Source organism: Pelobates fuscus, chromosome 1 (assembly GCF_036172605.1).
Source record: "Pelobates fuscus isolate aPelFus1 chromosome 1, aPelFus1.pri, whole genome shotgun sequence".
NCBI lineage: Eukaryota > Metazoa > Chordata > Amphibia > Anura > Pelobatidae > Pelobates > Pelobates fuscus.
Window position 1 is genome coordinate 162,478,981 of NC_086317.1, and position 27,984 is coordinate 162,506,964.

General features: G+C 47.9%; 1 protein-coding gene across 1 annotated transcript in view; it reads right to left on the reverse strand.

Moving 5' to 3' along the window:
- Positions 1-403: 403 nt before the first annotated feature.
- The window catches only part of LOC134608600 (acidic mammalian chitinase-like), a 96,290-nt gene continuing 68,709 nt past the window's right edge, over positions 404-27,984 (reverse strand). Inside the window, exon 11 of the mRNA XM_063451553.1 lies at positions 404-729. Within this exon, the coding sequence (XP_063307623.1) occupies positions 440-729 (290 nt within the window). The 3' untranslated portion in view covers positions 404-439. The remainder of the gene's footprint in view (positions 730-27,984) is intronic.

Below are 27,984 nucleotides of genomic sequence, written 5' to 3' on the forward strand. Positions count from 1 at the left end.
GACTGACCGTGGACAACACCTCCTCTAAGAAACCAAGCAATATATCTCTCTATATACTTATATATGAGCAAGTATCTTTGATGTTTTGTTCCTATTAAAAATTATGAGTAAAACTATATTCTGTGTTAAATACACTTAATGTCTTGTTAAGTTGTTTTGTACATGTAATTAAGCAGCGATTGTGGAATCCAGATGTTTATCTACTACAAATCCCAGCATTCTCAGACAATTCAGGTTTTGCAACAGACAAACTGCATTTGAAGTATCTGTATTCCCTATGTTTCCCAATTTGATGTCCTACCTTTACACACACAGACACATGCTTCCATCCATCCACTTAGCAGTCACGCTTCTCCTCTTAAGGATGATAGCATTCACATCACAGATGTGCAGACACATTAGGTTGCATATTGATGTATAGGTTTATTGAACAGAGTGTTCAGGGCCAATTGCAACATTTACAACTCTCATCAAATACTGTTCCAGCCGCACATTGGGAGGCATGGGTCTGGCCAGAAGCACACTGATAAAACCCGTTGGGGTTTACAGGATTTACATAAAACCCATCAATCTTAGTAGCACAGAAGTTGAGGTCAATTTCGGTTCTTGAGGGGGTGGTGACAGGTGGTGGATCAGTCACATCTGGAGGAGTGGGGACAGGGGGAGGGTTGGTCACATCTCCTCCACCTCCAGGTGCACATGGTTCTCCAGGGCAGTTGGTGACTGAACCTACGAAGATGCAGAAGAAAAACCATTAGATTGTACAAGGAAATATAACTGAAACTGCACCCAGGGCTGCCATCAGAAATTTTAGGGCCCCTGACACAGTTTAAGATCTGGGCCCCGGGGGGCCAGCCCCAAGTCTGCCCACAAGGATGAAGTATGTGTGTGTGTGTATATATCGTGGATGTAGAATGTGTGTCATGGATGCAGTGTGTATAGTGGATGTAGACTGTGTGTAGTAGATGTGGTATGTGTGTCATTGATGCAGTGTGTACATTGTGTGTAATGTATGTCATGTTTGTATACATGCATTAGATGCAGAGTGTGTGTGTAGTGAATGTAGGTGTGTATAGTGAATGCAGAGTGTGTGTTTTTTTGTGGGTGTAGTGTGTGTACAGTGAATGCAGAGTGTGGTTTTGTAGTGGATGTAGTGTGCATAGTGCATGTAGTGTTTGTAGTGAATGTAGTGTGTTTGTAGTGAGTGCAAAGTGTGCGTAGTGCATGTAGTGTGATTGTGGTGAATGCAAAATGTGTATAGTGAATGTAGTGTGTTTGCAGTGAGTGCAAAGTATGTATAGTGATTGTAGTTAGAGCAAAGTGTGTATAGTTCATGTAGTGTGATTGTAGTGAATGCAAAAATGTGTATAGTTAATGTAGTGATTGTGATGAGTGCAGAGTATGTGTATAGTGAATGCAGTGTTTGTAGTGAGTGCAAAGTGTGTTTAGTAAATGTAGTGTGTTTGTAGTGAGTGCAACGTGTGTATAGTGAATGTAGAGTGTGTGTGTGTGTAGGGAAAAGTGTGTTTAGTAAATGTAGAGTGTCTGTGTAGTGCAGAGTGTTTTTAGTGAATGTAGTGTGTGTGTAGTGCAGAGTGTGTTTAGTGAATGTAGTGTATGTGTGTAATGCAGATTGTGTTTAGTGAATGTAGTGTGTGTGTGTAATGCAGAGTGTGTGCTTGTAAGGATGCAGTGTGTGTGTGTAAAATAGGGGGGGGAAGGGATTTTTTTTTGTATATTTACATTTTATTCCCCCCTCCCTGCTTCTTACCTTGCCATGGAGGGGGGAGATTGCATTCCCTGGTGGTCCAGTGGCATGGTGGAGGGAGCCAGCCGCGGTACATTGCAGAGGGGGGCCCAGCAGCACACACTGTCTTCCTTTCCAGCTCCTCTCTGATGAACTCTCACGAGACCAGCCTGCGTGCTCTGCAGAGCGTTGCCATGGTAACCGGTGGCAACACTCTGGCGGCCGCAAGACGCTGGAAATTTACAGAGAGCAGCTGGAAAGGAGGACATAGTGTGCTGCTGGGCCTCCCTCTGCAATGTACAGGTAGCAGGGGGCCCTCAGTGCACATATATTCAGCGAAAATTGCGATATATATGTGCACGTAAGGAATGTGAGGCTCGGACTGCCAGAGTACTCCGGGCCCCCCAGGACCACCGGGCCCATGACAACTGTTATGGTTGTCATGCCCTGATGGCGGCCCTGACTGCACCATGCAGAGAATATATTAGAATATATAGTTTACTATAAAGGCACATATGGTAAACATATAATTTTAGATTGGCCTTTTATTGTGGCCTGTGCAATAATCATGCTGTCTAATCATCTATAATCTTGATATGCCACACCTGTGAGGTGGATGGATTATCTCGGCAATGGAGAAGTGCTCACTAACACAGACTTAGACAGATTTGTGAACAATATTTCAGAGAAATAGGCCTTTTGTGTACATAGAAAAAGTATTTCAGTTCAGCTCATAAAAATGGGGGCAAAAACAAAAGTGTTGCGTTTATACATTTGTTCAGTATATATATTTAACTATTAATTTTACATAACTTTGGATTTTATCAATTCTAATTTGAGGGACCTGCCTGACAACCCAGACAGACAGTCCCCTCATGTACAGATTTTATGGTGTATTCAAAAGTTAGAGAGTCAAATATAAGGCTTGCGTTTCAGTTTTTTCACATTGAAATTCGCCAGATTGGTCACGTTGCCTTTGAGACCGTATGGTTGCCCAGGAATGAGAATTACCCCATGATGGCATACCATTTGCAATAGTAGACAACCCAAGGTATTTCAAAATGGGCATGTCCAGTCTTTTTTAGAAGCCACTTAGTCACAAACACTGGCCAAAATTGGCATTTAAATTAGTTTTTTGCATTTTTCACACACAAACAAATATTAACACTAACTTTGGCCAGTGTTTGTCACCAAGTGGCTACTAAAAAAGACTGAACATACCCCATTTGCAATACTTTGGGATGCCTACTATTGCAAATGGTATGCCATCATGGGGGTAATTCTCATTCCTGGGCTATCATACGGTCTTAAAGGCAAAATAACCAATCTTTCGAATTTCAATGTGAAAAAACTGAAAAATGTACCATACTAGATTTGACCCCGTAACTTCCCAAGACACAATAAAACCTGTACATAAGGGGTACTGTTTTACACACGAGACATCGCTGAATACAAATATGTGTATTTTATTGCTGTAAAAGCAAACAGTATTATGACATTCACAGTTAAATTGTCAGGTAGAACTAAAAAATATAACATTTTTTATTTTCTCCCATTTTTTTATATTTTTAGATTATTCATATTAAATTATGTGTCATAGCTAAATATTTTATGTTAAATGAAAGCCCTGTTTCCCCTGAATAAAATGATAAATAATAAGGGGGGGTGCATTTAATATGAAAGAGGTGGATTACGTTTAAAAACACATATAGTCAAATTCTAGGTTTTGTTTATGTTTTGCTTTGATCACAACGTGTACATTTGGCTCAGTCCATAAGTGGTTAAATCACCAGTAAAAGTGCAGTTTTTGGGTAACAAAATGCAAAAAACAAATATGAACGATAACTTTGGTAAGTGGCTACAACAAAAGACTGGTCTTACCCCATTTTGAATACCCTGGGTTGTCTACTTTTTCAAATGGTATGTTGTGGTGGGATTAATTTTTATTTCTGGGCTGCCATACTGTCTCAAAGGCAACATAGCCAATCTGGCAAATAGCAATTTACAAAAACAGAAAATGGCAGATCTTAAATTTGACCCTGTAACTTTCCAAATCACCATAAAACCTGTACATGAGGGGTACTGTTGTACTCATGAGTCATTACTCTACACAAATATGAGTGTTTTAGAACAGTAAAATGTATTATTCACAGTTAACCCCTTCAGGATGGAGTCAATAGTACACGTTCTGATCAAAACAAAATGTAAACAAAAACTGGAATTTGCGCTATATGTCTGTTCAACCGTAATTCACCTCTTTCGTATAAAGTGCCCCCGCACTTATTATACATCATTTTGTTCAGGAGAAACAGGGCTTTAATTTCACATGAACTATTCATATATGAAACATAATTTATTATGAATAAAATAAAAAAACTGTGAAAAATCTAAAAAAAATAAAAATAAATTGTAGTTCTGCCTCACATTTTAGCTGTAAATGTCACTCATCCCCCCATCCACATATGCCCTTCCCTGCTACACTCCCCCCTTCTCTCATCTCATGCCTTACACTCATTTTTCTACTCTCTCACTCCAACCCACAGTCGATCTCATCCTAGACCCCATGCATACAAAACCCATTCACACCTCCTGTCACTTTCTCTCCTCCTACTTCTAGCAGCTGGTGATGTCTCTCCCAATCCAGGGCCCTTCACCTTCTCTACACACACTAAGACAACCAGAAACCCCACAAACCTCATCACAATACCCTGCCCTTTACCCTCACTTACCAAAATTCATTGTGCACTCTGGAATGCCCACTCCATCTGCAGTAATTTAAAATCAACAACCATACATGACTTTTTCATCTCAAACTCACTCACACTGCTTGCACTTACAGAGACCTGGCTGTCCCCCTCTGATAGTGCTACTCCTGCCTCTTTATGTTTTGGTGGGCTACAATTCACTCACACTCCCAGACTGTAAAGGAGGCGGCGTAGGCATCCTTCTCTCCCCTCAAGGTACATTTCAACCAATCATAACTCCCCCTGCCCTATCCTTTTCTTCTTTTGAAGTTCACACTGTCCGCCTATTTAAACCCACTCCTTTAATCCTGCTATCATCTACTGCCACCCCGGTTATCCTAAACTATTCATTTAGCACTTTTCTTCCTGGCTTCCCCACTTCCTCTCATCTAGCACTTCTTCCCTTATACTTGGGGATTTCAATATCCCAATCAATAACCCCAATTGCACTGATGCCTCTCATCTGCTCTCTGTAACCTCCTCCTTTGGCCTTACGCAATGGTCCAATTTAGCAACCCATACAGCAGGAAACACTCTTGATCTTGCCTTCACCAACCTCTGTACTGCCTCTAATCTATCCAATATTCATTTTCCTCTATCTGACCACCATCTGCTGACTTTTGACATTGGCATACCTAAGACCCAATTGACACCACCATCTGAATATCACTCTCACAGAAACCTCCAATGTCTTGACCTAGAGCATTTCCCCACTAATCTCCAAACTCTCCTTTTACCTATCTCAAACCTCACCTGTCCTAGTTCTGAAACCTCCTTCTACAATTCCACCCTCTCCTCTCAACTAGACATAATGGCACCTTGTACATTTAAACGCCGCAGGCCCCCCCAACAACAACCCTGGCACACCAAGCTCACTCGATACCTCCAAAAATGCTCCAGAACTGCTAAACGCTGTTGGAGAAAGACTCACTGTGCATCTGACTTTCTCCACTATAAAATTTATGCTGAGCTCATACAGCTTGGCTCTTCCTCTGCAAAAGTTAATTACTTCAATACCCTCATAACCACACTCTCCCGCGAACCCAAATGACTATTTCACACATTTAACTCTCTTCTTCGCCCTGCTGTTCCTCCTCCACCTACTAACTTGACCGCCTCAGACTTTGCAACTCACTTCACTGACAAGATCTCTACAATCAGAGAAGAGATCTCTCTCCCTCTGCTGTTTTATGTTCATTCGCACTCGCTACATTGGAAGAGGTTTCTGCTCTGCTCCAGTCCTCCCGCCCCACCACCTGCTCCCTAGATCCAATTCCCTCACATCTCATCCGTACTTTGTCTTCTCTTTCTCCACCTCTCACTAAAATTCTCAATCTCTCTCCTCTGGTATATTTCCATCACCCTTCAAACATGCAACTGTAACCCCAATTCTAAAGAAGCCCAATCTTGACCGTAACTCCCCATCCAACTATCGTCCTATCTCGCTACTGCCTTTTGCATCCAAGATCCTTGAAAGAATTGTGTATGCGAGATTGACAGACTTCCTCGAGTCCAACTTTCTGCTAGACCCGCTTCAGTCTGGTTTCCGCGCTAAGCACTCTGTGGAAACGGCGCTGACCAAAGTATCCAATGATCTACTCGCTGCAAAATCTCGTGGTCACTACTCTATCCTAATTCTCCTTGACCTGTCTGTGGCTTTTGACACTGTTGATCATCAACAGCTTCTTCTCATCCTCAGCAATATCGGCTAACAAGATATTGCTCTCTCCTGGTGCTCCTCCTACCTCTCCCAACGCTCTTTCAGTGTTTCTTTCTCTGGCTCTGCTTCTTCTCCCCAACTCATCTCTGTTGGTGTCCCCCAAGGTTCAGTCTACCATCTATACTGCCTCCCTTGGTAAACTCATTAGCGCCTTTGGCTTCCAATATCATTTCTATGCAGATGACACACAAATCTACCTGTCCTCTCCTGATCTCTCCCCGTCTCTCTTGACTAGTGTCTCTGACTGCCTCTCTGCTGTTTCTAACTGGATGGCTGCCCACTTCCTTAAACTAAACTTGACCAAAACTGGTCTTTCCTCCCTCAAGTGTTGTTACTCCTGTGTCTGTCTCCCTCCAAGTCAATGGTGCTACCATCAGCTCCACCACGCAGGCTCACTGCCTAGGTGTTCTCTTTGACTCCGACCTCTCCTTCAAGCCTCATGTTCAATCTATCGCCAAATCCTGTCATTTCCATCTCAAAAATATTGCGCGCATCCGCCCCTACTTAATGCCAGATGCGACTAAGGTGTTGGTCCATTCCACTGTCCTTTCTTGCCTTGACTACTGTAATCCGCTTCTCAGTGGTCTTACGTGCTCCCAACTTGCGCCGTTACAGTCCATAATGAATGTGGCAGCGAGGCTCATCTTCCTGTCCGCCCGCACCTCCCATGCCTCACCCTTCTGTCAGTCCCTACATTGGCTTCCTATAAAATATAGAGCTCAATTTAAAATTCTGGTTCTTGCTTTCAAATCTCTACATAATGCTGCTCCCACCTATCTATCCTCCCTTATACACAAGTATGTCCCGTCTAGGCCCTTACGATCTGCTGAAGACTTACGTCTATCTTCTGTCCGTACTCCCACCTCTGATGCTCGCCTTCAAGACTTCTCGAGGGCTGCACCGATCCTGTGGAACTCGCTTCCATTTTCCGTTAGATGCTCACCCAGTCTCCACTCCTTCAAAAAATAGTTAAAGACCCACTTCTTCATAAAAGCGTATCAATTAAACTGTTAATAGCTCCCAACGGATTCCTCTTCTGCAACTGTCACTAGTCTAATACTATCCTTACCTTTTGTGTAATTTTACCCCACTCCCTCTAGCATGTAAGCTCATTGAGCAGGGCCCTCAACCCCTCAGTTCCTGTGTGTCCAACTTGTCTGGTTACAACTACATGTCTGTTCGTCCACCCATTGTAAAGCGCCGCGGAATTTGAAGGCGCTCTATAAATATCATCATAATAATAATAATAATAATAATAATAATACTGTTAGCTTTTGTAATAAGTGGGGGGATGTGATTAACAGCCAAACTGTATGCCAATGAAGTGTTATTGTGTTCTAATACAGGGATTCAAGCCCCCATTCTACCCTTAGGCAATAATGGAGTCCTCTGTGAAGCACATGGCCTTCACCAGGCAAAATCAGTTGGGTTGTTGATAAACTCCTCCTCCATTCCCTTCCAATGCAATCCCCCTTCCCCCAGGAGGCACTCTGGTTCTGTTACATCCTAAGGGATTGACTAAGGGAGGTGTGTCCAGCAGAAGGAGGGCCTAACCTGTTTAACCCCTTAAGGACACGTGACATGTGTGACATGTCATGATTCCCTTTTATTCCAGAAGTTTGGTCCTTAAGGGGTTAAAGCCCTGTGAATAGCACATTTTCTCTCTCTTTGAATTCACCCTCCTCACCTTCTCTCTCTCTCCCCTCTCCCCACTATACACACCCTCTCTCTCTCTTACTCTCAGCTGCTGATCGATGGAGTGGTAACTGTATCATGTGTCTATGCCTGTATTGCTTTGTTAATTTAGCCTACTTTCCATTCAGTTAATGACTAGTTTTAGTAGCAACATATACTAGCCTATTTCAAATGTATATGTATTGTTTATTTGTTTAATTAGCCTCTCTTAATAAATATTATTGAATTGCCGAAAGCAAGGAGTGTGGACTCTGACTTTACAATCAGTTTTTAAGTTATTATTTTAAGTTATTATTTTTAGTTATTAATGTTATTATTAATTCCAAGTTTATTCCAACTTGCGAGTTAAACGTTTATTACAGCTTTTACTGCAAAAAAGCACATATTTGGATTTAGCAAAGTCTCACGAGTACAACAATAGCCTCCATTAACAGTTTTTACGATGTTTTGGAAAGTTAAAGGGTCAAATATAGCACATTCCATTTTCCAGGTTTTTCACATTGAAATTTGCCAGATTAGTAATTTTACCTTTGAGACCGTGTGGTAGCCCAGGAATGAGAATTACCCCCATGATGGCATACCCTTTGCAAAAGTAGACTACTTTTGTAGTAGTCACTTAGTCATAAACACTGGCCAAAGTTAGCATTCATATTTGTTTTTGTGTGAAAAAGGAAAAAACTAATATTTGGCCAGTGTTTGTGACTAAGTGGCTACTAAAAATGACTGGACATACCCCATTTGCAATACTTTGGGTTGTCTACTTTTGCAAATGGTATGCCATCATGGGGGTAATTCTTATTTATGGGCTACCATACGGTCTCAAAAAGCAACATAACCAATCTGGCAAATTTCAATGTGAAAAAAATGAAATGCAAGCCTTATATTTGACTCTCTAACTTTCCTGGAAGCCCTCAGGAAGTGCTAGGAGCATCCTCCAACGAAGGTATCCAGTCAGGGTGCCCGTCGATCAGTTACAACCATAAAACCTGTACATGGGGGGTACTGTTATACTTGGGAGACTTCGCTGAACACAAAAATAAATGTGCACTTATGTAGTTATTTATGTAATTATATATATTTATGTGTATATATATATATATATATATATATATATATATATATATATATATTTGCGGTTATTTGTATTGTATATATAGATATAAATAGAATGTATATACATTAATAACAAAATACAGTTAGAATGAAATTACATATGTATATAATTTATTTAATTTTGTAAAAAATTATTTTATTATTATTTTATTTATTTATTTTTGTAATTATACGTGTATATATAAATATATATAGATGTATTATATATAATTTATATCTAATATATATGTAACGTCATTCTAAGTGTATTCTGATATATATATATATACTTATATTAACATTAAAATACACTACGTATGACGTTACATATATATAAGATGTGTGTATATAGTATTATATATATATATATATATATATATATATATATATATATATATATATATATATATATATATATATATATATATATATGTATAAAAATACATTTAATTTATTTTAAACCTGTTTTTTTTTTTTACATTTCCCACCAGCATTTCAGACAGTCCCCATTTTCAGTACATTTCAGACAGTCCCCCTGCTAGAAGATCCAGAGCCAGCTATAGGGGGCCATGTGATCGGCTCTTTGAGCGCAATCACATGGCCCCCAGGGGCCTGATTTGCCATGGGAGTGCTTCCTGGGCTGTCAGGCAGTCCTCCCGAAGAGGATCGCGGTGGAGGTAAGTAGACTTCAAAGCCCATTTAAATGGGGACGGCATAGAACGCCGTAACGGCGTTAAGGGGTTAAAATGTAATGTAGAACTTGAAAAATAACATAATTTCTTAATTTCTCACACTTTTTTTTTTTTATTCTTTATTTTTGACTCAGGTCATGGATTCAGTGTGACCGTTGAGTTTTACAGAAGAGAGGTAACAGTGTAGACAATACAGTTTATACATAACGTTAAACTTGGCCAATGTGTGACATTTGTGTGGGGTTTAAATAAGCAAGGGCCATGAGCTGAGGGAATTTTATTTTGGGTAGTGGGTGTCAGCATTAACGCGTAAGCCTGGGGGTCTAGTGGCTTGGTCATAAGGCCGGTATTGCTAGGGGCTGTGAGGCTGTTAGCTAAATGACTTAATAGGTTAGGTATAGTACCGTTTTCCTGCTAGGGCCGCTGGGGAGCTATACCCGGTCATAAACACTGGCCAAAGTTAGCATTCATATTTGTTTTTGTGTGAAAAAGGAAAAAACTAATATTTGGCCAGTGTTTGTGACTAAGTGGCTACTAAAAATGACTGGACATACCCCATTTGCAATACTTTGGGTTGTCTACTTTTGCAAATGGTATGCCATCATGGGGGTAATTCTTATTTCTGGGCTACCATACGGTCTCAAAAGGCAACATAACCAATCTGGCAAATTTCAATGTGAAAAAAATGAAATGCAAGCCTTATATTTAGTGTTGTCGCGAACCCGGAATTTTCGGTTCGCGAACGGCGAACGCGAACCGCGCGAACCGCCATTGACTTCAATGGGCAGGCGAATTTTAAAAACAACAGGGACTCTTTCTGGCCACAATAGTGATGGAAAAGTTGTTTCAAGGGGACTAACACCTGGACTGTGGCATGCCAGAGGGGGATCCATGGCAAAACTCCCATGGAAAATTGCACAGTTGATGCAGAGTCTGCTTTTAATCCATAAAGGGCAGACATCACCTAACATTGACACCTGTCCTCAAAGCCCAGCCCTGATACACACTGACACAGAGCAGAATAGGGACTGTTCCCCCTACATAGGGTCACTTGGCAGATTTGGATTGACACCTGTCCTCAAAACCCCTGATACACACTGACACAGAGCAGAATAGAGACTGTTCCCCCTACATAGGGTCACTTGGCAGATATGGATTGACACCTGTCCTCAAAACCCCTGATACACACTGACACAGAGCAGAATAGAGACTGTTCCTTGTCCACAGAGACCATGATACACACTGACACAGAGCAGAATAGGGACTGTTCCCCCTACATAGGGTCACTTGGCAGATATGGATTGACACCTATCCTAATGATCCCTGATACACACTGACACAGAGCAGAATAGGGACTGTTCCTCCTACATAGGGTCACTTGGCAGATATGGATTGACACCTGTCCTAATGATCCCTGATACACACTGACAGAGCAGAATAGAGACTGTTCCCCCTACATAGGGTCACTTGGCAGATATGGATTGACACCTGTCCTAATGATCCCTGATACACACTGACAGAGCAGAATAGAGACTGTTCCCCCTACATAGGGTCACTTGGCAGATATGGATTGACACCTATCCTAATGATCCCTGATACACACTGACACAGAGCAGAATAGGGACTGTTCCTCCTACATAGGGTCACTTGGCAGATATGGATTGACACCTGTCCTAATGATCCCTGATACACACTGACACAGAGCAGAATAGAGACTGTTCCTTGTCCACAGAGACCATGATACACACTGACACAGAGCAGAATAGGGACTGTTCCCCCTACATAGGGTCACTTGGCAGATATGGATTGACACCTGTCCTAATGATCCCTGATACACACTGACAGAGCAGAATAGAGACTGTTCCCCCTACATAGGGTCACTTGGCAGATATGGATTGACACCTATCCTAATGATCCCTGATACACACTGACACAGAGCAGAATAGGGACTGTTCCTCCTACATAGGGTCACTTGGCAGATATGGATTGACACCTGTCCTCAAAACCCCTGATACACACTGACACAGAGCAGAATAGAGACTGTTCCTTGTCCACAGAGACCATGATACACACTGACACAGAGCAGAATAGGGACTGTTCCCCCTACATAGGGTCACTTGGCAGATATGGATTGACAAATCCCTGACAAACAGCTACCACATGCAAGGAAGGCAGCAGGGGCGCAAATGACCCACTCCCGACGCGGGAAGGTAGTGACGACAAATAACAATACAGTACTCTTTAGAGGCCCTGTGATTGTAATCAGTCCACTTGAAATCCTTTAACTTTGATCAATTGGAGGGAAGTCTGGTGCAGAGCCACTGACCCATGCACAGGGCCAGCCTTAGGCCTTTGGGCGCCCTGTGCAAGAAATCTTCCCGACGCGGGAAGGTAGTGACGACAAATAACAATACAGTACTCTTTAGAGGCCCTGTGATTGTAATCAGTCCACTTGAAATCCTTTAACTTTGATCAATTGGAGGGAAGTCTGGTGCAGAGCCACTGACCCATGCGCAGGGCCAGCCTTAGGCCTTTGGGCGCCCTGTGCAAGAAATCTTCCCGACGCGGGAAGGTAGAGACGACAAATAACAATACAGGACTCTTTAGATTTTCCAGACCCTGGGGTTGACATTAGTCCAGATTTACATCTTGTGAGCCATGAGGATGTTCCAGGCACTACTTGTGAAATAAAGACAGATAATAAAGTGAATGATCCTTCTCCTTGGGACTTGCAAAGCAGTTGTACCTAGGTGGGTGTTGGACCTCCCACGACTCAGTTTCCTTTGGCACAGGTTGCAAATGGCATCGCTGTTGTCAGAGGCAGACACACAAAAAAAATGCCACACTGCTGAGCTCTGCAATGACGGCATTCTGGTGGTGGACACAGCATGCGTTGATTGGCGTGCTGTCGGGCTGACCCCGGGTGCCGATGCATGCTGTCTGACTGTGCCACTAGCTCCTTGCGACGACCCCCCCCTGCTTCCAACTGGTCTCCTCCTCCTCCTCTCTGTCTCCCCATCTGAACTTTCGCCCTGTTCTTCTTCTTGCCGAGCGGGCACCCACGTGACATCCATGGACGCATCGTCATCATCAACCGCTTCGCTTGTATCTGACAATTCAGAAAAGGAAGCAGCAGCGGGTACAACATCATCATCATCACACCGTACCTCCATGTGTTTAATGCTGCCTGCCTGAGACATATCCCTGTTATCTACATCCTCTAGCAATAATGGTTGCGCATCACTCATTTCTTCAAACAAGTGTGTGAATAACTCCTCTGACATACCAAGTAAAGCGGCTGTGGTGCTAGTTTTGGTGGTGGCGGCAGGCGGATGAGTGCTATCTTGAGAGGTGCCTGAAGCTAAGCTGGAGGAGGATGGTGCGTCAAGGTTCCGAGCGGAGGCTGTACAAGATTGGGTGTCCTGTGTTAGCCAGTCAACTATGTCCTCAGAACTTTTCAAGTTCAGGGTACGTGGCTTCTGAAAACTGGGCATTATTCTAGGGCAAAAGGGAATCACAGCACCACGACCACGACGGCCCCTGCGGGGTGGCCTGCCTCTGCCTGTCATTTTTTTGGGGATTAGTGGTACTATGCGTGCAAGCTACTGTGAGACCAGATATGATTGGCAATGTGAACTGTAACAGTTCTGCAGAGCACACACTGTAGGCCTGAGACACCCGCTTGAAGACAAGTAACTGCTATTCAATCTATAACAGTGAAAAACAAATTTTGGTTGTAAAAGCACGCTATAGAGACACAAGATATGAGTGGCAACTGTCAAAGCACACTGGCACAGGTCTGCAGAGCACACGCTGAAGTAGGCCTGAGACACCCGCTTGAAGACAAGTAACTGCTATTCAATCTATAACAGTGAAAAACAAATTTTGTTTTTAAAAGCACGCTATAGAGACACCAGATATGATTGGCAATGTGCACTGGAACAGTGCTGCAGAGCACACGCTGAAGTAGGCCTGAGACACCCGCTTGAAGACAAGTAACTGCTATTCAATCTATAACAGTGAAAAACAAATTTTGGTTGTAAAAGCACGCTATAGAGACACAAGATATGAGTGGCAACTGTCAAAGCACACTGGCACAGGTCTGCAGAGCACACGCTGAAGTAGGCCTGACACCCAGACGCTTGCAGACAACTAACTGCTCTTCTATTACAGTGAAAAAAATTATTTCTTTTAAATCTAAAGCTTAAGCTATTGTAAAAACAGATATGAGTGGTGGCACTGGGCAAGAGGGCACAGTATCCACTGTGAAACTCACACAGAAGCTGGCAGGCAGGCAACTGCTCTTCTATTGCAGTGGAAACAAAGTTTTGGTTTTAAAAGCACGCTATAGAGACACCAGATATGAGTGGCAACTGTCAAAGTACGCTGGCAGGGTTGTGCAGGGCACACGCTGAAGGAAGGCCTGACAGAGCCGCTTGAAGGACACTGACTGGCTGCTATTAGCTTACACTGGAAACCTTTTTTCTTTGTAAAAGCACGCTAAAGAGACACCAGATATGATTGGCAACTGTCAAAGCACGCTGGCAGGGTTGTGCAGGGCACACGCTGATGGAAGGCCTGACAGAGCCGCTTGAAGGACACTGACTGGCTGCTATTAGCTTACACTGGAAACCTTTTTTCTTTGTAAAAGCACGCTAAAGAGACACCAGATATGATTGGCAACTGTCAAAGCACGCTGGCAGGGTTGTGCAGGGCACACGCTGAAGGAAGGCCTGACAGAGCCGCTTGAAGGACACTGACTGGCTGCTATTAGCTTACACTGGAAACCTTTTTTCTTTGTAAAAGCACGCTATAGAGACACCAGATATGATTGGCAACTGTCAAAGTACGCTGGCAGGGTTTTGCAGGGCACACGCTGAAGGAAGGCCTGACAGAGCCGCTTGAAGGACACTGACTGGCTGCTATTAGCTTACACTGGAAACCTTTTTTCTTTGTAAAAGCACGCTAAAGAGACACCAGATATGATTGGCAACTGTCAAAGCACGCTGGCAGGGTTGTGCAGGGCACACGCTGATGGAAGGCCTGACAGAGCCGCTTGAAGGACACTGACTGGCTGCTATTAGCTTACACTGGAAACCTTTTTTCTTTGTAAAAGCACGCTATAGAGACACCAGATATGATTGGCAACTGTCAAAGTACGCTGGCAGGGTTGTGCAGGGCACACGCTGAAGGAAGGCCTGACAGAGTCGCTTGAAGGACACTGACTGGCTGCTATTAGCTTACACTGGAAACCTTTTTTCTTTGTAAAAGCACGCTAAAGAGACAGCAGATATGATTGGCAACTGTCAAAGCACGCTGGCAGGGTTGTGCAGGGCACACGCTGAAGGAAGGCCTGACAGAGCCGCTTGAAGGACACTGACTGGCTGCTATTAGCTTACACTGGAAACCTTTTTTCTTTGTAAAAGCACGCTAAAGAGACACCAGATATGATTGGCAACTGTCAAAGCACGCTGGCAGGGTTGTGCAGGGCACACGCTGATGGAAGGCCTGACAGAGCCGCTTGAAGGACACTGACTGGCTGCTATTAGCTTACACTGGAAACCTTTTTTCTTTGTAAAAGCACGCTAAAGAGACACCAGATATGATTGGCAACTGTCAAAGCACGCTGGCAGGGTTGTGCAGGGCACACGCTGATGGAAGGCCTGACAGAGCCGCTTGAAGGACACTGACTGGCTGCTATTAGCTTACACTGGAAACCTTTTTTCTTTGTAAAAGCACGCTAAAGAGACACCAGATATGATTGGCAACTGTCAAAGCACGCTGGCAGGGTTGTGCAGGGCACACGCTGATGGAAGGCCTGACAGAGCCGCTTGAAGGACACTGACTGGCTGCTATTAGCTTACACTGGAAACCTTTTTTCTTTGTAAAAGCACGCTAAAGAGACACCAGATATGATTGGCAACTGTCAAAGCACGCTGGCAGTGTTGTGCAGGGCACACGCTGAAGGAAGGCCTGACAGAGCCGCTTGAAGGACACTGACTGGCTGCTATTAGCTTACACTGGAAACCTTTTTTCTTTGTAAAAGCACGCTATAGAGACACCAGATATGATTGGCAACTGTCAAAGCACGCTGGCAGGGTTGTGCAGGGCACACGCTGAAGGAAGGCCTGACAGAGCCGCTTGAAGGACACTGACTGGCTGCTATTAGCTTACACTGGAAACCTTTTTTCTTTGTAAAAGCACGCTAAAGAGACACCAGATATGATTGGCAACTGTCAAAGCACGCTGGCAGGGTTGTGCAGGGCACACGCTGAAGGAAGGCCTGACAGAGCCGCTTGAAGGACACTGACTGGCTGCTATTAGCTTACACTGGAAACCTTTTTTCTTTGTAAAAGCACGCTATAGAGACACCAGATATGATTGGCAACTGTCAAAGTACGCTGGCAGGGTTGTGCAGGGCACACGCTGAAGGAAGGCCTGACAGAGCCGCTTGAAGGACACTGACTGGCTGCTATTAGCTTACACTGGAAACCTTTTTTCTTTGTAAAAGCACGCTAAAGAGACACCAGATATGATTGGCAACTGTCAAAGCACGCTGGCAGGGTTGTGCAGGGCACACGCTGATGGAAGGCCTGACAGAGCCGCTTGAAGGACACTGACTGGCTGCTATTAGCTTACACTGGAAACCTTTTTTCTTTGTAAAAGCACGCTAAAGAGACACCAGATATGATTGGCAACTGTCAAAGCACGCTGGCAGTGTTGTGCAGGGCACACGCTGAAGGAAGGCCTGACAGAGCCGCTTGAAGGACACTGACTGGCTGCTATTAGCTTACACTGGAAACCTTTTTTCTTTGTAAAAGCACGCTAAAGAGACAGCAGATATGATTGGCAACTGTCAAAGCACGCTGGCAGGGTTGTGCAGGGCACACGCTGAAGGAAGGCCTGACAGAGCCGCTTGAAGGACACTGACTGGCTGCTATTAGCTTACACTGGAAACCTTTTTTCTTTGTAAAAGCACGCTAAAGAGACAGCAGATATGATTGGCAACTGTCAAAGCACGCTGGCAGGGTTGTGCAGGGCACACGCTGAAGGAAGGCCTGACAGAGCCGCTTGAAGGACACTGACTGGCTGCTATTAGCTTACACTGGAAACCTTTTTTCTTTGTAAAAGCACGCTAAAGAGACACCAGATATGATTGGCAACTGTCAAAGCACGCTGGCAGGGTTGTGCAGGGCACACGCTGATGGAAGGCCTGACAGAGCCGCTTGAAGGACACTGACTGGCTGCTATTAGCTTACACTGGAAACCTTTTTTCTTTGTAAAAGCACGCTAAAGAGACACCAGATATGATTGGCAACTGTCAAAGCACGCTGGCAGGGTTGTGCAGGGCACACGCTGATGGAAGGCCTGACAGAGCCGCTTGAAGGACACTGACTGGCTGCTATTAGCTTACACTGGAAACCTTTTTTCTTTGTAAAAGCACGCTATAGAGACACCAGATATGATTGGCAACTGTCAAAGCACGCTGGCAGGGTTGTGCAGGGCACACGCTGAAGGAAGGCCTGACAGAGCCGCTTGAAGGACACTGACTGGCTGCTATTAGCTTACACTGGAAACCTTTTTTCTTTGTAAAAGCACGCTAAAGAGACAGCAGATATGATTGGCAACTGTCAAAGCACGCTGGCAGGGTTGTGCAGGGCACACGCTGAAGTAGGCCTGACACCCAGATGCTTGCAGACAACTAACTGCTCTTCTATTACAGTGAAAAAATATTATTTATTTTAAATCTAAAGCTTAACCGATTGTTAAAACAGATATGAGTGGTGGCACTGACTGTGCAAATGGGCAAGGCATCCAACCTCACACAGAAGCTGGCAGGCAGGCAACTGCTCTTCTATTACAGTGAAAAAAAAATATTTATTTTAAATGTAAAGCTTAACCTATTGTTAAAACAGATATGAGTGGTGGCACTGGGCAAATAGGCACAGTATCCAATGTGAACCTCACACAGAAGCTGGCAGGCACCTGAAATTACATTACACAGGAAAAAAAAAAAAAAGCAGCCTGATGTTATAGCCCTAAAAAGGGCTTTTTGGGGTGCTGTCCTTACAGCAGAGATCAGATGAGTCCTTCAGGATTGTAGTGGACACTGAATACCCTAGCCTAGCTATCAATTTCCCTATGTAATCAGCAGCAGCTAAACTTTCCCTCCTCTCACTAAGCATGCATCTTCCGAATGAATCGAAAATGGATGCTGGGAGGGAGGTTGGAGGGTGTGGAAGGGAGGGAGTGCTGCTGATTGGCTGTAATGTGTCTGCTGACCGAGAGGCACAGGGTCAAAGTTTGCCCAATGATGACGAATAGGGGGCGGATCGAACTGCGCATGTGTCCTCCCGCCGCGGCAAACGCGAACAAGCTAATTTCGCCGGGAACTGTCCGCCGGCGGACAGTTCGGTACATCACTACTTATATTTGACTCTCTAACTTTCCTGGAAGCCCTCAGGAAGTGCTAGGAGCATCCTCCAACGAAGGTATCCAGTCAGGGTGCCCGTCGATCAGTTACAACCATAAAACCTGTACATGGGGGGTACTGTTATACTTGGGAGACTTCGCTGAACACAAAAATAAATGTGCACTTATGTAGTTATTTATGTAATTATATATATATATATATATATATATATATATATATATTATATATTTGCGGTTATTTGTATTTTATATATAGATATAAATAGAATGTATATACATTAATAACAAAATACAGTTAGAATGAAATTACATATGTATATATAATTTATTTAATTTTGTAAAAAATTATTTATTTTATTATTATTTCATTTATTTATTTTTGTAATTATACGTGTATATATAAATATATATAGATGTATTATATATAATTTATATCTAATATATATGTAACGTCATTCTAAGTGTATTCTGATATATATACTTATATTAACATTAAAATACACTACGTATGACGTTACATATATATAAGATGTGTGTATATAGTATTTTATTTTATATATATATATTTATTTTATTATATATATATATATATATATATATATATATATATATATAAAAGTATAAAAATACATTTAATTTATTTTAAACCTGTTTTTTTTTTTTACATTTCCCACCAGCATTTCAGACATTTTCAGTACATTTTCAGTACATTTCAGACAGTCCCCCTGCTAGAAGATCCAGAGCCAGCTATAGGGGGCCATGCGATCGGCTCTTTGAGCGCAATCACATGGCCCCCAGGGGCCTGATTTGCCATGGGAGTGCTTCCTGGGCTGTCAGGCAGTCCTCCCGAAGAGGATCGCGGTGGAGGTAAGTAGACTTCAAAGCCCATTTAAATGGGGACGGCATAGAACGCCGTAACGGCGTTAAGGGGTTAAAATGTCATGTAGAACTTGAAAAATAACATAATTTCTTAATTTCTCACACTTTTTTTTTTTATTCTTTATTTTTGACTCAGGTCATGGATTCAGTGTGACCGTTGAGTTTTACAGAAGAGAGGTAACAGTGTAGACAATACAGTTTATACATAACGTTAAACTTGGCCAATGTGTGACATTTGTGTGGGGTTTAAATAAGCAAGGGCCATGAGCTGAGGGAATTTTATTTTGGGTAGTGGGTGTCAGCATTAACGCGTAAGCCTGGGGGTCTAGTGGCTTGGTCATAAGGCCGGTATTGCTAGGGGCTGTGAGGCTGTTAGCTAAATGACTTAATAGGTTAGGTATAGTACCGTTTTTCTGCTAGGGCCGCTGGGGAGCTATACCCGGTGCGTTGGTTCTTGAGCTACATGCTCCCGTTAGAAAGGTGTACCCCATTATCCCGGGGAGGGGGGGTGAACTTATAGTTAGGCTCAGTGGGTGAGGAAAGGAAGAGTCCCGGTCACTGTGAACAGTGTGTCCGCGTAGCCCTGGGGTTTTAGTAGTGTTGAGTCCCGGGGCTTCCCAGGGGTTATTCCTTGTTGGCGATGTTGGTGCGCCTGCTCCCGCCCATCGTGGGGTGAGCGGTGTTGCTGTCGGAGGGCCTCTTATCGCCGATCCCGTCGCCGGGCACGCCGGCCAGGGTGTTCTGTGGCAGTCCCAGGGTTGGCAGAAGATCACTGGCTCCTTGTAGGTCGCGGACCTTGTCCGCGTAGAATGCTAGCTGTCTGCCTTCGAACACGAATGGGGACTGTGTCCTGGACGCTTGGAGGACTGCTGCTCTGTCCCCGTGGTTCAGGAAGTGCACCAGGAGGTCTCTCGGTGCTGTAGCTGGGGCTTTAGGTGGAAGTGGGAGGCGGAACATCCCTCCCAGCATTGCCTGCTTGGCCTGTTTGGCGGCGGGTAGCATGACAGGTGTATAGTCGCCATATGGGCAGTCGTAACCTAGGACAAAACCCCACATCCCTAACCCAATAAGACACTGACACTAGGGTATATGGGTAAAATTGTCCACAGCTTTTATTAACCATTATAACCATTTGTTTAATAATAAGTTATCATCAATAATAACAATCATAAATATAATAATAATTTAACATATAAATATGGGTCATTGCCCCCATACTCCGCCCTCGCAACCGCATCCTTCTTTTAATATAACGGGCAATGACCCCCAACATACCAAACATAAATATATCTTTAACAATTTTCAACCTTATTCCAACATAACCATTTAAGTGCCAACCATAAATAACCACGGTAGGGGTATACCCGGATACCCCTACCCCACCAGGTTCTGAGCCACCTCCAGGACTCGAAACCTACCAACCACCAGTGACCACAATTTCCATGTCCGTGACGTTCCTCATGGGAGCCTATTTCCTCCTCCTCGGCTCCCTAACCCGCCGCTGTGACAAAACGGGAAACCATTAGTGATCTTAAAAAACAAAAAACAAAAAACCCAAGGGAGGGTGGGCGGGACAAACTCGGCTAGGTAAGAAATTAAATGTGCTCTGCCTAAAATGGCTGCCTATTTAAGTAGACCAGCCCTATTACCCACAACCACCCAGTCCTGCCGGCTCCTCCTAAGCCCGCCTCCTAACCCCTGTCAAGGCCCTCCTCCGCTAAGCTGCGCTTTGGCTCCTTGGGGCTACATGACAGGTGTATAGTCGCCATATGGGCAGTCGTAACCTAGGACAAAACCCCACATCCCTAACCCAATAAGACACTGACACTAGGGTATATGGGTAAAATTGTCCACAGCTTTTATTAACCATTATAACCATTTGTTTAATAATAAGTTATCATCAATAATAACAATCATAAATATAATAATAATTTAACATATAAATATGGGTCATTGCCCCCATACTCCGCCCTCGCAACCGCATCCTTCTTTTAATATAACGGGCAATGACCCCCAACATACCAAACATAAATATATCTTTAACAATTTTCAACCTTATTCCAACATAACCATTTAAGTGCCAACCATAAATAACCACGGTAGGGGTATACCCGGATACCCCTACCCCACCAGGTTCTGAGCCACCTCCAGGACTCGAAACCTACCAACCACCAGTGACCACAATTTCCATGTCCGTGACGTTCCTCATGGGAGCCTATTTCCTCCTCCTCGGCTCCCTAACCCGCCACGGGCTCAGACCTTGACCCCTTAAGCTGTCTGAGCTCCCCCACCCCGGAGAAAGAGTGCCTTTTGCATCCCCTCATGCAGCCCCAGGTTCAGCAGGTCCCAGCCCACCGCTGACAGGTGAACGCCGTCCGGGCGATAGTACCCTGGCAAACCACCTTCCAGTTCCACGTGTCTCACCACCACTCCCCCCAACTTCCTCACAAAGCTAGCCATCAAACTATTAACTTTGCCCCTGCATCTATCCAAAGCCGCGTAGTCCCGGGCGTGCCTCCAGCGCAGCCGCGGGACCATTTCCGACCATACCAACATGACCCCGGGAAGCAGATCAACCAGCCTGTTAAGGTCCTGCTTCATCCACTTCACTAGCCTCCGCTGCGGAATGAGGCCCAAGTCGTTGCCCCCCGCATGTAGTACCAACATGTCGGGCCTTACCCCGCTCGCCACCTTCTGCAACACCACCCCACATATATCCCTCCAGCAATATCCCCTGTACCCCAGCCATTGTATTGTCAACTGGTCCTTTGGAAAGCCCAGCTGCTGGCCTTTCGCTCGAGCTGCAGCCCTCCTGGCGGCCCAGAAGACGAAGGAATGGCCCACGATCCAAGCAACACGACCTGGGGAAGGAGGAAAAGGAACAGTATCAATACCCCCCGGGCCCAACAGATTGCCCATTCCCCCCACTAGCGCCCTAGCTAGTACTCCAATAAGCCCAAACGAACATAAGAGCGAAACCTGACAGACTCCCATCTCCCAATCCTCTTGACCAGGTCGTCCCCCAGTCCCAGGCGCGCAGCTTCTGTGGCTGCTCCGATGCGAAATGAGTGGGTGCCGTAGGCGCTCGCACTCAACCCCAGTCGTACCAAGCCCTTCCGGAAAACTTTAGTGAATTGGAAGCGGGATAGCGACGAGCCGTCCGCATGCACCAAGAACGACCCGTCCACCATCGGCCTCCGTTCCAAGTAGTGCACCACCGCAGCCACCGGACACAAGGCTGAACCCGGCAGGGAGCCCAGGGTCACGTCCCTGCCCGCCCCTTTCACGTCAGTTTTTGACCTAGCCAGGTGCACCACCAATTTTCCCTCAAGTATGCGAACCCCCGCTGCCTGTATGCCCCCTGAAGCAGACCGTGAGGCACTCACCAACTCACCAATCCTGAAGGCCCCGAAAAAGGCCAGGAGGAATGCCGCCGTAAACAGAGCCACTTCAAACCCATCGAAGCAGATGTCAGGCAAGGCCCGAATCAGACCCCCCAGTACCCGTACTGACACCGGGCGCCTAGTGTCCGGCGCCCTACGTCCCCTTCGGTAGCCCTTAAGAGCCTGCCGTATAACAAAAGTTTTTGTAAGGTCCTCCCCCCCACGGAGCTTGAACCAAAAGGCCATAGCCGCCATGGTTCTATCCACTACCGCCGGAGACGCACCGCTTGCCAACAAATGGAAGATGAACCACAGGAAGGCGTCCAGCGGCGGCTCCCCTGACGCTCGCCTCCCCAGCCCGTCCCAGGAACGCTCCCATGCACCCCAGACCTTACTGTAGGCGGCCCAGGTGGCCGGTGCGAGCGACGCCTTCACAAGACCTCCAAGCATGACGCTCCTAACTGCCACATCTCGTCCGGGCACGCCAGGCCCACGTCCAGCGCCTCCGGGGCCACCGTCCGGAACCTGGTCCACTGAAAACGAGACAAAGCATCAGCCACCTCGTTCAGGTACCCTGGTACATGTCGCGCGCGAAAGACCACATTAAGGGACATGCACAGCAAGACAAATCGCCGCAACAACGCCACCACTGGCCTAGACGCTGCGGACAGGTTGTTAACCGCATGCACCACGGACATGTTGTCCGAGAAGAAGACCACTTTCCGGTCCCGCAAGCTAGCCCTCCACAAGGCCAACGCCACCACCAACGGGAACAGCTCCAGAAAGGCCAAGTTACGCATGAGGGGGCTCTGCCCCCACGCCACCGGCCACTTTTCTGCGCACCATTGCCCGCCGAAGTAGGCCCCAAACCCCACGCTGCCCGACGCGTCAGTAAACAGCTCTAGCTCGGCTGTCGACACGCCTTCCCGTCGGAAGAACACCGTCCCGTTGAAATCCCTCAAGAAGGTGTCCCACACGCCCAAGTCCGCCCGCATGGACGAGGATACTCGTATGAAATGGTGTGGAGACCGTGCCCCAGCCGTAGCCGCTGACAAGCTGCGGCTAAACACCCTACCCATAGGGATCACCCGGCAGGCGAAGTTGAGCATCCCGATCAACGACTGCAGTTGCCGGAGCGTCACCTTACGCGCCTGCCTCACCTCCCCCACTTTGGACCGTAGCGCCTCCAATTTGGACAGCGGCAGGCGGCATTCCCCCAGCTCGGAATCAATCTCCAAACCCAAGAAGCTAAGGCACCCGGTCGGGCCCTCCGTCTTCTCCGCCGCTAGCGGCACCCCAAGTCGGCCAGCCACCCATTCGATGGTCCGCAGCAGGTGCAGGCAAGCCGGGGAGCCAGCCGGCCCCACACAGAAAAAATCATCCAAGTAATGTACCACCGCCCTGTCCCCGGCCTCAACCCGCACCACCCATTCAAGAAAAGAACTAAACTTTTTGAAATAGGAGCAAGAAATGGAGCATCCCATGGGGAGGCACAAATCCACATAGTAGCCCCCTTCGAAAAAACACCCCAGCAGGTGATGACACGCCGGGTGGACAGGGAGCAGCCGAAAAGCCGCTTCAATGTCAACCTTTGCCATAAGAGCCCCACGCCCAGCCCTCTTCACCAGCTCGACCGCCTGGTCGAATGATGCATAAGAGACCGAGCACAGCTCCTTATCAATGTCATCGTTAACTGACCCGCCCTTAGGGTACGACAGGTGGTGAATGAGCCGAAACTTCCCGGGCTCCTTCTTAGGGACCACACCAAGAGGGGAGACCCGAAGGCCCTCCATCGGCGGCACCGGAAACGGCCCAGCCATCCTACCCAACATAACTTCCTTACCCAGCTTTTCCCGCACCACCCCTGGAAATTCCGCCACCGATTTCAGGTTGCGCGGGTGCCCCATGCTCTCTCTAGCCTGGAACGGGATATAGAAACCTTGCCCGAACCCGGCCCTGAGGAGCTCGGCGTCCGCCCTATTACCGTAGCGGCTTAGCCATGGCTCCATCGCGTCTAGCCTCACTGGGGTTAGTCCCCTGGGCAGCGGAAGCCCCTCCACCGCCAACCGCGGACCCGGCTCCCGATCCCCCGGACTTACCTTTCTTGAAGCAGCGCTGCAGCCCGTGTGCCCCCCCGCAGCCGGAGCATTCATGCTTAAATCGGCAGGAAGCACCCCATTTGCATTGGCCTTCATTGAACAGCCAGCAGAGTCCCTTTTGCGAGGCGGCCGACGAGGCGGACTGTCCTTTCGCGCCAGCCGCATGCTGAAAGGGCTGCGCCTTCTGCGCCATCATTAGCTTCATCCAGAGAGGCAGGTCCATCTGGTCCCACCTCATACCCGGATTAGCCGCCAACCGCTGTCGGAACTGCTCGTCATACCGCCACCATGCCAGCCCGCCATAGGTGCGGTATGCCTCCCAAATCCCGTCCAAGTAGCAGAATAGGGAAGAGCAGACGCCCGGTGACTTTTCCCCTATCACGCTGGCCAAGACGCAAAACGCCCTTAACCAGTTCCCAAAGGATTTCGGTATCTTGCGATACTTCTTCCGCTTCTCCTCTTCCTCCTTCTTCTCATCTTTTTTATCTTCCTCCTTGAGGTCAATAAATTCCTCCAAGGGAAGGAGAGAGAAGATCTCTAAGTACTCCCCCTTCCAGATCTTGTCTTTCACCTCCTGTTTAAGGTGGACCCCGAGCGGGCCGGCAAACGAGACGTATGCGTGCTGCCTAGCCGCATCCGACACCCCCCCAGTCAGTTCCGCCCGCTCGTTCCCAGCATCTCCAGGGCCGGGTGCGGCCCCTGCCTCTACACTGTGTGCCGGCGCCGCCGGGGGCCCCACCCCAGGCCCACTAGCCGCTACCCCCTGCGCCCACACCTGCCCAACGCTCACCCCTGAATCACCCCCCGCCCCCAATGAGTGGAGCAGTGATTGTAGTGTTTGTATTAGTGTGTCTGAGTGCAATGATCCGTTGGACTCACCGGCCAAGCCCCCAGAACCGGAAGCGCTCGGGGCTGCGATGGGAACTGCTGTGCTTCCACGAATGGCAACGTCCACTGAAGTCCCGCCAACCGGGGAGCTCACCCGGTGCCTCCTGCACACTGATGAAGAGCGGCTCCGAGACCTGAAACGAGGAGAAGAAGTCCTGGGCAGGGTGCACTGTTCCCCAGCAACCCTCCCGTCCCGACCCAGGGAGCGCCTGCCGACCACCAAGGCCTCCCGGTACCCGCTGTCCTGTCGCTGCTTCCCAGGGGCCACACCCCGCGGGCTACGACTCCTACCGACACCACCTGGAACCTGCCCCCGTCGACCATGCCTGGGGGACCCCCCCCTACCACCCGCGGACCCACTAGATGAAGATCGACGTCGCCGCCTCTCGAAATGCCTACCGGCCCTAGCGCACCTAACTGGGGAGGGACTCCCGCTGCTAGACCCGGAACCCGACCTAACACTGGGCCGACCCCGCCTACGCCCCCCCCTCTCCGCCCCTGAACTACTAAGGGCCCCACCCTCCTCACCCCCACTGCGCCCTGAAAAACTGCCCCTACGCTTCCCCCCCCGAACCCCCACTACCCCCTGCCCAGCCCTCCTAGACAAACCCCCTGACCTACCAGGGGAAAGAGCCCTCTGCCTGCCTACCTCCCCTACCTCCCCTTCTCCGGCCACCCTACCACTGGACCCCTGTGCCAAAACAGCCCGACCACCCCCTGCCACCTTCTGCCCTCGGCTAACCGGCCCCCCCTCCCCCACTACCAGTCTCTTAGGGGAAGCCCGACCCCCCTTGTCCCCTACAGCCTGGGCCCTGTCCTTCCCCCGAGTACCCTTAATGCCAGCCACATCATGGGGTGCCCCTGGAGGATCCCCAGCACTTGTCTGCTGCTTCCGGCTCGCCAGGGGCCCTCTCCGGGCCGTCCTGCCCTGGGCCCCGTCCTTCCCGGCCTCCAGTGTAGTGGGTGCCCTCCCGGGCTGCATCCCAGACGGGCCAGGCCCTGGGGAGGGCCGTTCTTCAGCCGCACGCCTCCGCACGCCGGGTGCCACCCTACCCGGTCCGGGGTGCGCACCGTCAGCCTCCGCAGCCGCCACCCGCCGCCCAGAAAGAGTGCCTTTTGCATCCCCTCCTGCAGCCCCAGGTTCAGCAGGTCCCAGCCCACCGCTGACAGGTGAACGCCGTCCGGGCGATAGTACCCTGGCAAACCACCTTCCAGTTCCACGTGTCTCACCACCACTCCCCCCAACTTCCTCACAAAGCTAGCCATCAAACTATTAACTTTGCCCCTGCATCTATCCAAAGCCGCGTAGTCCCGGGCGTGCCTCCAGCGCAGCCGCGGGACCATTTCCGACCATACCAACATGACCCCGGGAAGCAGATCAACCAGCCTGTTAAGGTCCTGCTTCATCCACTTCACTAGCCTCCGCTGCGGAATGAGGCCCAAGTCGTTGCCCCCCGCATGTAGTACCAACATGTCGGGCCTTACCCCGCTCGCCACCTTCTGCAACACCACCCCACATATATCCCTCCAGCAATATCCCCTGTACCCCAGCCATTGTATTGTCAACTGGTCCTTTGGAAAGCCCAGCTGCTGGCCTTTCGCTCGAGCTGCAGCCCTCCTGGCGGCCCAGAAGACGAAGGAATGGCCCACGATCCAAGCAACACGACCTGGGGAAGGAGGAAAAGGAACAGTATCAATACCCCCCGGGCCCAACAGATTGCCCATTCCCCCCACTAGCGCCCTAGCTAGTACTCCAATAAGCCCAAACGAACATAAGAGCGAAACCTGACAGACTCCCATCTCCCAATCCTCTTGACCAGGTCGTCCCCCAGTCCCAGGCGCGCAGCTTCTGTGGCTGCTCCGATGCGAAATGAGTGGGTGCCGTAGGCGCTCGCACTCAACCCCAGTCGTACCAAGCCCTTCCGGAAAACTTTAGTGAATTGGAAGCGGGATAGCGACGAGCCGTCCGCATGCACCAAGAACGACCCGTCCACCATCGGCCTCCGTTCCAAGTAGTGCACCACCGCAGCCACCGGACACAAGGCTGAACCCGGCAGGGAGCCCAGGGTCACGTCCCTGCCCGCCCCTTTCACGTCAGTTTTTGACCTGGCCAGGTGCACCACCAATTTTCCCTCAAGTATGCGAACCCCCGCTGCCTGTATGCCCCCTGAAGCAGACCGTGAGGCACTCACCAACTCACCAATCCTGAAGGCCCCGAAAAAGGCCAGGAGGAATGCCGCCGTAAACAGAGCCACTTCAAACCCATCGAAGCAGATGTCAGGCAAGGCCCGAATCAGACCCCCCAGTACCCGTACTGACACCGGGCGCCTAGTGTCCGGCGCCCTACGTCCCCTTCGGTAGCCCTTAAGAGCCTGCCGTATAACAAAAGTTTTTGTAAGGTCCTCCCCCCCACGGAGCTTGAACCAAAAGGCCATAGCCGCCATGGTTCTATCCACTACCGCCGGAGACGCACCGCTTGCCAACAAATGGAAGATGAACCACAGGAAGGCGTCCAGCGGCGGCTCCCCTGACGCTCGCCTCCCCAGCCCGTCCCAGGAACGCTCCCATGCACCCCAGACCTTACTGTAGGCGGCCCAGGTGGCCGGTGCGAG